The sequence below is a fragment of the Primulina tabacum genome, chromosome 5 (assembly GCF_025594145.1).
Source record: "Primulina tabacum isolate GXHZ01 chromosome 5, ASM2559414v2, whole genome shotgun sequence".
NCBI classification, from domain to species: Eukaryota; Viridiplantae; Streptophyta; class Magnoliopsida; order Lamiales; family Gesneriaceae; genus Primulina; species Primulina tabacum.
In genome coordinates this window covers 3,521,216-3,531,515 of record NC_134554.1, presented here as the reverse complement: position 1 = coordinate 3,531,515, position 10,300 = coordinate 3,521,216, and the positions used below count along the sequence as shown (strand labels likewise).

The 10,300-nt window shown below is 33.7% G+C and overlaps 2 protein-coding genes and 1 long non-coding RNA gene across 5 annotated transcripts; 1 reads left to right on the top strand and 2 right to left on the bottom strand.

The window, feature by feature from the left end:
* Positions 1–410: 410 nt before the first annotated feature.
* On the top strand, positions 411–1,575 carry LOC142544582 (ethylene-responsive transcription factor WIN1-like). The gene is made up of 2 exons (XM_075651614.1): positions 411–548; positions 742–1,575. Exons 1-2 carry the CDS (start codon positions 469–471, stop codon positions 1,322–1,324), a joined length of 663 nt encoding a protein of 220 aa, XP_075507729.1. The 5' UTR covers positions 411–468; the 3' UTR covers positions 1,325–1,575.
* A 587-nt stretch (positions 1,576–2,162) lies between these two features.
* Positions 2,163–4,214, bottom strand: LOC142544581 (uncharacterized). Its single transcript, XR_012820064.1, has 4 exons — positions 4,063–4,214; positions 3,126–3,214; positions 2,915–3,049; positions 2,163–2,369 (listed from the first exon to the last, which is right to left on the bottom strand). It is a non-coding gene; the product is annotated as an uncharacterized LOC142544581 (long non-coding RNA).
* Positions 4,215–5,746: 1,532 nt separating this feature from the next.
* Positions 5,747–8,752, bottom strand: LOC142545577 (protein NRT1/ PTR FAMILY 6.2). 3 transcript variants are annotated; one of them, XM_075652831.1, is made up of 6 exons: positions 8,608–8,752; positions 8,376–8,481; positions 7,839–8,056; positions 7,119–7,663; positions 6,560–6,906; positions 5,747–6,391 (listed from the first exon to the last, which is right to left on the bottom strand). In XM_075652831.1, the coding sequence occupies exons 1-6, from the start codon at positions 8,608–8,610 to the stop codon at positions 5,865–5,867; spliced, it is 1,746 nt and encodes a 581-aa protein (XP_075508946.1). In that variant the 5' UTR covers positions 8,611–8,752; the 3' UTR covers positions 5,747–5,864. The 3 variants fall into 3 exon arrangements, with proteins under 3 accessions (XP_075508946.1, XP_075508947.1, XP_075508948.1); XM_075652832.1 differs by having other exon boundaries at positions 8,376–8,472; positions 8,608–8,747; XM_075652833.1 differs by having other exon boundaries at positions 8,604–8,707.
* Between the last annotated feature and the right edge of the window lie 1,548 nt (positions 8,753–10,300).

The following is a 10,300-nucleotide window of genomic DNA, read 5'->3' as shown; positions in this document are numbered from 1 at the left end:
TATTATTATTATTAACTCTCTATAGAGGTGTTATTATCAATTTATAAAATAAAAAGGAGGTGTATTTGTTATTCACAATCAAATTTTTTTTATAATAAAACATTATATTTATGAAAACGTAATTGTATTTACATAATGTTATAAAAGTAACATCATTTTGTTAATTAACACCATAGAGTCATTAACATGCAATTTTTTATACATGGAAGCAGAGAATGTGTAACGTTTTGATTTTACCCAATAATAAAAATTATTTCACATGCAAACTAACAAATAATTAAGTTAGTAGTCAAATCTTGGATTTAATAATGTGGCGCAATATTTAATAATGTGGTTGCACACAATGATGAAGAGTTCAATCATTAAAGTTTCAAGTGCAAGTAATTAAACTGTACGTTCTTCTGTAAGCTTGCAATATATATACACATATATATACATATTTTTTGATAGAATTTTGAATATTAAGAAATGGTTCATTCAAAGAAGTTCAGAGGTGTGAGGCAACGCCATTGGGGCTCTTGGGTGTCTGAAATTCGCCACCCTCTGCTGTGAGTGTAGCTATATATATATCCATGAATTTAAATTCTTTTGATTTTTTAACATAATTCTCTATTATAGAGTTGATTAAACATCACAGTTCCATGCATATAGCTTGATAAAACATTGAGGATCATCTATGAAACATATGATATATATATATATAGATATCTATAAAGTTTAATCAATTGGATATAATTTCAGGAAGAAAAGGGTATGGTTAGGTACATTCGACACGGCAGAAGAGGCGGCAAGAGCATACGATGAAGCATCCATTTTGATGAACGGAAGGAATGCAAAGACGAATTTTCCAGTGATTCAAACTCCCGACCACGAAGAATCGAAGAGTACCAAGAACGATGTCAGCAAGAATTCATCATCAAAACCCTTGTCAGAAATCCTTTATGCGAAGGTAAGAAAATGCAGCAAGGCACCTTCTCCATCACTTACTTGTCTGAGGCTAGATACGGAGAACTCGAGAATCGGGGTGTGGCAGAAACGCGCAGGCCCGACTTCTGATTCCAAATGGGTTATGAGAGTCGAGTTTAAGAAGAAAAATGACGATAAAGGCGATGCCGAGTTTGGAGCAAAAGTCCTGGATTCGAGTAACACCGAACGAAAGGAGGGATATGGAAATGAAGCACTGATGATGGATGAAGAAGAAAGAATTGCACTGCAAATGATTGAAGAGCTGCTTCAAATCAATAGTCCTTACACTTCGATTGATGTTCAGCAAGGAGAAAAAATCCCTTCTTTGTGTAGTCCGAATCAAGGGTGGAGAATTTAATTAAAATATGTTCTGATCAACTTTCTTACTCATGTTCTTGCTTTTTGATTAAATTCTCCACCCTTGGACATTCATGCACTTGAAATGAGTAAAAAATAGAAACAATTTTTTATACGCAAGTTTTTGACATTTTCTTGCAATGTAAAGAGAGTGGAGACTAAGATGGATAAATATGTTGTTTGATCAATAAATTTAAATGATCGTGCTAACATATATGCATGCTAAGAAATAATTAATAAAGCTTACGAGTATTGTTCTTTTTGTGTTTTTAATTAATATTTGTCATCGTATTGCTTAATTGAGGGTTACAATCTACATTAATTGAATGTTACAGATAACTATTAAAAAGTTCTTACCTACATTATGCACATTAATTGCATCTAATAAAGATCCTCCGGGAGCCTCAGAATTGAAATGCGACCCAAAAATTCACGTAAGATATAGACATAGAATATTTAAAATGGGTTTTCCTAAAAATAGAATATTTAAAATGGGTTTTCTTAAAAAAAGAATATTTAAAATAGGGCAAAGATCGAATTGTTTTATCATTTAAAAAACGTTAAAAAAAAATAAGAATAATTATTCAACAGGTACAATGATTTTGATACATTTAGGTTTGAAAATAAAAACGATGTTAGAATTTAATCATCCATAAAAATTAATTATTGTAATATTGAACTGTAAATATTGAGTTTAGATCATTAAGCATAACAATAATGATATGTGTTTTTATCCCAGATTCATGCTTAATCCTTCTAAATTACCACGAACCTTACTTTTTAGAAAGTTGCTAAAACTATCAACGAAGAAATCAGGAAATACCCGACCACGCATGCCCTACATAAAAATTGCAACTGTAATGGCTTTAATTTAACTCAAATAAATGCAATAAGGCCTGTATCTAAAGCAAGGGGGTGCTCTTATTTTTTCAATACAACGTACATAAAATTACGCAACGCCATTAACGGGTTACATAATCTCTTTAAGTTGACAACTTCTGAATTGTTATTTCCCCAAAAATTTTGAGGCTCTGCCCTGTTTTATCCTGTGAATTCAACAATGCATATATAAAAAAGAAAAAAAAAATAGAAACATAACAAAACATGCAGGCAGATTGATGTAAAATAGTTTAATGAGTTACAAAATGATGGTGCTAACCAAATTTTGATAGAGAACATGACTCTTCAACTTGATTATTATAATGAATTTCAAGTCACTATGTAAAAACTTTCTTCTTCGATATTGCGTGATGTATACTTGCAGCAACTATGTCCATTAAGAATCTATTATGAGCTCCAACTTCATCGTTAGTCGCATAAAATCAAATCAAAACGGATAGCTAAAATGGAGGAGATAGGAGGACAAAACATAAATGCAACTCCGTTCTGTAGATATGGTATCCACCAGTGTCTTTTGTTCGTACATTGAATGGTAGTATCTAGTTTTTGGTGCAACTAAAAGCAAAGGAATTTCCTCTCAAATTAGAAAAAAAAAAGCGAAGGAATTTAAAGATAGTCAACCCAAAAGATATGGTTAGCAATGAAATATCATGAATAGCAAACATGAGTACAAAAGAAGTGGGGAGTTTACCTCTCTTAGAGCTTCAAATCTTTCAAGAACTGGAATTGACTTCCCACACAACGTATGGAGGTCCTCTTCGGCATCAAGTTGGGTGCTATGTGCAATTACTTTCATAGAGTGGCTACAATCATTTATATATGTGCACTGTCGATAAAATTTTCATCAGGGAAAGAGAGATAAATTTTCCCACCACGAGTGTCAAGTATGGACAAAAATTTACCTATCTTGGAAATGAGCAAGGACAATGTTCATCGCGTTTTGGGTAAGTAGCAGCAAAAGCATAATAAGCCGATTCCTATGCCCAACAATCTGGCACATCACCACCATTGCAATATATCTCGTATTAGAGAAAAGGAAATCATAAAGAAGTTGATATATTACATAGATTTAAGCTTGCAGTGGTTTAACTTGATGCATAATTACATAATCTATATTAGATGAAAAAATGAATTCAAAAAAGGTCATCTAAATCAAACTAGCAAAATAATCTCCAAAAAGAACACACAGCCGTTCGACGAACGATGTGAACTCGAGTAGGATATGCTCAAGATTAACACCATTATCAGATATGCACTAAATCAAAGGCCAGTCAGCAAAACTAAGAGAATGACAAAGCAAAAGAACAAGATATTATCATAATCAAGTTATTATCAAGTCAGGTGGTTATTTGAGGCGACCCAAATTTTTGAAAGGCGCAGCTATTGGTTTATCAAAACAACAGTTTTGGTCCAATTCCACTAGATTATGAGTGCACTTTTTTTTAAAAAAAATTATGTGGTATAAAAAATGATAACTGTGCCAGTGAGTTTATGCGGAAAATTTTATTTTATTTTTCAGTCAAACAAATTCATATAGACTGCTAATTCAAGTTCTAAACATAAACGAAAGTAAACATTTTAAGAAAAGATAAACATAAAAAAGGTTTAAATTGAAAATCTAATTTCAGAACTTATACGCCAGTAGCCAGCCATTCACACCCTACCTCTTCCAACACAATCAAGCCTCATAAAGCACAAGATAACAGAAAAAAATCAGCCATCTAGCAAAAACTGTTTCTTTAACAATTCCCAAGTCTCCTAAAGGTCTATTTTATAAATTAAAAAAAAATTATCAAAGATCGGCACAAAAACATCAGCAGCCAAACTTTGAAAAATTACCGGGTATGAGAGGACAGATTTGAGGGAAGGAAGAGAGCGGCGAATGGCATGGAGGAGCTCGACTCTCTGTGCCGCAGTTGGTGGAGTCTGGCAGGTTATTAGACTTGGTCTTGACTAGATCCGTGATCGGTTCTCTAGAGAATTGACCAGTCCGATCCAATCTGATTTTTAAAACACCGATTTTTTGTTCAACAATTATAACATATCACAAAACCAAGAACTATTCAATTTTTTAAAAAAAATTACAAATATTTATCATTTTTTAACGTGATCTAATTACAAAAACAAATAAAAATTGTAATTTTGATATTTTTATACTTTTACAAATATGAGAATTAATGCATCAGACTTAAATTTATCATATTTATGTATTATTTTAACTATTTATTGGTTTGAGATAATTACAATTACACTAAAAATAAAAATAAAAATATTTTTTCACGCTTAAGCATGTGCTAATCTCGCTTAAGCTTGAAAACCACGCTTCACGCTTTTTATAACCTGTTAAAAACTATATTGTTTTGTGACTTTTCATTCAGTTCACTAATTCAATTTATACCTTCAAATCTCATTTAAACAACATAATAATTTTGAATCACATATATGGAGAGTAAATGTTCGGTTCGAATGATGAGATTATCAAATAATTGTAAAAAAATTATAAAAAATTGATTGATAGGAAAATATAATATATATAGTAATAAAAGAGTATTTTATTTAACGCAAAAACTTGTGTGAGACGGTCTCACGAGTCGTATTTTGTGAGACATGTCTCTAATTTGGGTCATCGATGAAAAAATATTATTTTTTATTCTAAAAGTATTATTTTTTATTGTGAATAACGGTATAAAGATTCGTAAGAACATCACACAAAGAGATCTACTTTTTATTTAATATGATTTTCTTAGGTGTGATAAATGAAGAATATTTTCACATTCTTTGAACCTCTTGTAATTTCAACCCTAACCAACCTCATCAAGTTCGTCCTCTCCCAAATCCCTGTAGCCGTTGCGCCGCTTATCTCTTTCACTGTCGCCTCCTGCAACCCTGTTTTCTTTTCCCATGTGCATGCGGCGTTTAAAAATCTCCGTTTTACCATTCCACTTTCTTGTACAACAGGATGATTAGAGGATATGTTCAATCCAATTTGCCCGTATATTTTATGTTATAAAGACATGCTAAGGGATGGCTTATCAGAAACAACTACAACTTCACGCCTTCGGTGAAGGCGTGTTCTATGATTTTAGGTCGTGGAGGAGAGACTGACTATGGGATTCGTGTTCTTTCCTATAATATGTACAAGGAAGCTGGTTGGGTGGCCGAAGCCAAGAGCGCCATTAGGAAGCTGATTGATCAGATCCCAGCAAATAAAAATCTGGTTGCAATGTGATTGAAGTTAATGGAAGGGTCGAAGAGTTCCGTGCTGGTGATCTGCTACATCCACAGGCTGAAGAGATACGTATGATGCTTGATTCTTTTATGAGATAATAGAGTGAAAGAGTGTATATGTATGAAAGAGTGAGTTTTTTATATTAGAATGAATAGAAAAATGTTTGTTTTTTTACTTGAGAAAATTTTATTTTGTACAACCATTATTTCTATTTTAACCCAATTTTATATTGAATTTTTGGGTTGTGTGACGTTTATATGCATGTATGTAAACGCCATAGCAGAAAATATGACAAATTTGAAACCATATATAGATGCACTAAGAACTGATTTCATTACGTATTCCATAAATCAGTGCATGGTTCAGATCAATTAATTTCCTTATTCAAAACCCAAAAAGACATCTCCAATAGTCAACACTTATCATCACCACTATGCCCTATCTCAATCTGCAAAGCAGGTTTAGCTTTCTGAGGTTTATACCACACAGCACATATTAGATATATCCCAAGATTTATCAACCCTAAAACAGTCAGAAGCCCGTAGAAGCAATCGAGACGACCCTCATTTATATCATCTGCGAGCCATCCTTGGCCACCATTGGCTCCTCTCACCTTTTTCACAACTGTCACCAAGAAACTGCTGACAAAAAAACCAAGTGAAAGAGTTGTCAAGAAGAGGCCAGTGCTCATTGTTTTCATTCCTTTGGGTGACTGTGTGATGAAGAAATCCAGCTGCCCTGTATATATGAACGCCTCCCCCGATCCCACTAGAAAAAACTGTGGAATTAGAAGGAATACACTTATAGGAAGATCAGAGGAGGGTCGGTCCGAGACGGCCTTTACGACTGATAGCCTCTTCATCTCCGTGAGAGCTGCAGCCATCATCCCTATCGTGGAGAGAATTAGTCCTATGGCGATTTTCTGTAGGCAGGAGAAACCTGCAACCAAGGTGAAAGCTTGTATTACCGTCCGATCCTACATTAACTTAAACCATTTTGGGTATGGAATATTTTGAACTGGAATATAAATCACTTGACGCATCGTAAACACCAAGAAAGATACATACAACGAAGACAAATTCAAGCCAGTGATCAAGAAAATAGTACCTTGTTTCCCTTTCCATTTTTTCCAAAGTGACATGATTATTCGATCATAAACTGCTAATGTTATCAGAATAGCAGCCACAGAGAAGACAGTGAGCGAGCCTGCTGGAATCTGGAAATGACCAATTGATCGATTCATGGTGGATGCTTGTTGAACTGAGAAGGTGATCATCTGTGCATAGGTTGTCCAAAATATGATAGTTGTGGCCCATATTGGCAGCAATCTCCCCATCATCTTCACTTCTTCCACCCTCGTCACTGAGCATAGCTTCCATGGATTAACAGGCATGGAAGAGTTCCTTCCTTTGCCAAGATCTTCTTCTCTCACGATGGCTGCCTTGTCCAAAAACCTACATGACAAATGCGGCCTCAACTCTATTCACGAGATTACATGTTGATAGATATAGGCTTAAGATTTGTGTGCTTATGTTTGATTAAGATCTTGGCTTATTGATAATGAAAGTTTTAAAAGTAAAATGAATCGTTATGAGTGAGATATCGTACACAATGGGATCATTAGACTGAAAACAATTGGGCTATCAAGGATACGTCAACTACTCACTGGAACTGATCTGTATGATGGATTCTTGAACCCTCGGGAGAATCCTCGTACAACATGTCGACTACATGTGGAACATTCATATCTCTTTTCCTTGTTGCTGCAGCAACCACTTGAAGAATCTGAACAACAGGACTCCCCGTGCTTCTCTTATACCTGTATCTCGTAGTCCCCGAAAAAAACAACAAGATTGCTACTGCCATTGAAATGGTACAAATCCCGTACGCCAAGCTTCGACCAACTTCATCTTCTATGTAAACCAGAACAGTGACTGCTGTCAAAGTGCCAATACTTACGAAGAAAAAAAATCTGTTGAAGAAATAGGCCATCTGGGATTTTTCTTTCTCATCTTTTTCATCGAATTGATCGGTCCCGAATCCAGAAACGCTTGACTTGAGACCTCCAGTGCCTAAGGCTATGAGGTATAGGGCAAGATACAGCATTCCCATTTGGAATTCATTGGCTTGCTTACAATTCATGGCATGATCTTTACAAGATGGTGGCCTAAGTTGTGGCAGCCTAGTTGTTATTGCGAGCATGCCAGTTCCCTGAATTAGATCATATTCCACCATCATCCCATGTTGGAAATTTACTTAAATTTAAAAGAGGTCAAGAATATATATATTAAAGATGTCAAGATTCAATCAACTCCGCTACGGTATATGATAAGTTATGCAGCTATAACTCGACTGCAATAGTACTACGGTATATATTGTAGCTCACCAGCATCTGTATTATGGCAAAGATGGCAATTGTATTGTATCTTCCAAGAAATGAATCAGCAAGAAATCCTCCAAGTAAACACAGGAGAAAACACGTGCCCATGAAATCTGTAACAATGTTAGCCGAAGAAGAGCTAGGCAGATGCATCGTCTCTCCCAAATAGGTAACAAGATTCACTGCTATTCCCATTGTTGAAAGCCTCTCGCATATTTCGATGACTGAATTCAAATAAATACATGTTAATTTAAAAATTAAAAAATAACAATTTAAATCCAAGGTTACTGAGTGACCAGAACACGCACACATATAAAATACTACATGAAAAATAAAAATGTTAAAACAATTTTCTAATCACTAATAAGGTAATATCTATATATATCATCTGAAAATGCCACATACATACGTATATGTATGTATGAAATTATAGGGAATATGTATGAATAATACCTTTTCTCCATTTGAATAAAATATGAAATAACGGCCAAAAGAGCTTCAGAATAATGTTACATTCCATATTCAAATGAAAAAGTGGCAAACCTAGGATAAGTGCAGCAGGTATCCAGCCCCCAGTTTTGGACTTGTCAGCCGGAAATCCCTTGTAGTCCACTGCATCTGCAACACTCAAACACTGTACTTTTCCCACCTGTAACATTAAATAAAACTTTAATCAACATTTTGTAAAACTAAAACATAATTGATGAAAAAACAAGGAAGATATATATCATTGAATAAATTCTTTATAAGCAACAAAATGTACGTGAGAACTAACCATTTTGTTAAATTGCACTTTAGTATAAAAAAAAAGAGCTAAAAAGGAAGCAATATGGAACTTGTATATTTCTCTTTCACACTGGATTAAATGGCTTAGTTGTAGCACTAGGTTTATGTATGTGTCTTATTTATAGGCAAAGGATAAGAATTTAATATGACCCTCCAATACAATGTTGAGACAGATATAGTTTTTTGGTAGGGATTAGGCCAGTCCCATTTTAGGATCACATTTTCCGTCCAGGTAATGAATTTACCTAAAAAATAATAATAATTTATTTTCTTGGTGAGAACAAGGAAAATTATTTAAAAAAAAAAAACACACAACAAAACAAAAGTGATGTTGATTAGTGAATTAGTGGGATGTAAGATTGGAAAGAATTGGAATCTTTAACATGTCGCACTATATATTGTGGTGGTTAACATTAATGTGTATTTGGGTTGTTGTTAAGGATTGCAGACTTGGCAATGCTCGAGTGATCAGAGGGGTTCACTGAGGCTAATGGAAATCAATGAGTCATTCTATGCTTAGATAACGTGAGTCTCACATACATTAATAGTTGCATCATTTATATATATATACACGTTGATGATTTAATGACTAAGATATCATCACATCATAAAAATAAAGACACTTCAGATGTAGTGCAGAAAAATCTGACAATCAATCCTTTTGTATTTGAATTATTTTCATGCCAGACTCGTTTTATTTAGCTATTGTTTTTACAATAAATTATTAAATATTTTCCAGCAAATATATTAAAAAAATTATATGTAAGGCACTCAAAATATAATTCCAAAACAAATCATTAAATAATTTAAAAATGAAAACGTGTTGTTCAACCAAAACTTGCTAATAATCTTTCATATATATGGTTTAATCCCTGATATAGTCTTTACTTTATATCGAGGTTCTTGAAAAGCTCGAACACCGACGAAACGAAGAATTATTAGCTCCATTATTGGAGGTCGAGAACCACGAGTACACCAGCTAATGTGCACCAGCAATTCATGTGTAGGATTCTGTAAGTGATATTGGTACCCTACAAGCAAAAGTTTACTCAAATACCTTTTGTATTTTTTCTCGTTATATATCGTCCCTGTTCTGGGCTCAAAGTGGGGAGGAAAACTTAGGAAAATATATATCATTTTATGAATAAGAGAAATATCTTATTACTGAGTTCGGACACCTTTTGCAACATGAGGCGATCGTGTTTAGCAACTTATAATCGTAAGTATATTAAGGCTGTCTCTATTAATGAATCGGGAGTAGTGGTATTGTGGAGGAGGCCCCGTATGAGTGGAAAAATCTCAAATATAATCATTATTTAAAGTAGAAATTAATTATACGACAATGATAATTGATTGATATGATTTTTATTGAGCGAAATTTTGATATAACAAGTATTCATTATTGTTTTGATGAAAATTAATGGAATGGTGACAAAGAGAAGTGATATTCATGGATAATTGAATGTAGATTTTTAAATAATATCATGATGTGCATAGATATATATACTTTGATGTTATAAATTTGAATTTAGAAAATTGACATCTTAAAATATTTTGTGTTGGGAATTAAGGTTTTGTTACCTATTTCACTCTAAAATTCAAATATCTTAATTTCAATCAATATTGTCGAACATGTAAAAATCTATTTGCGATATGAATCTGCTCTCAATGAACGTCTGATC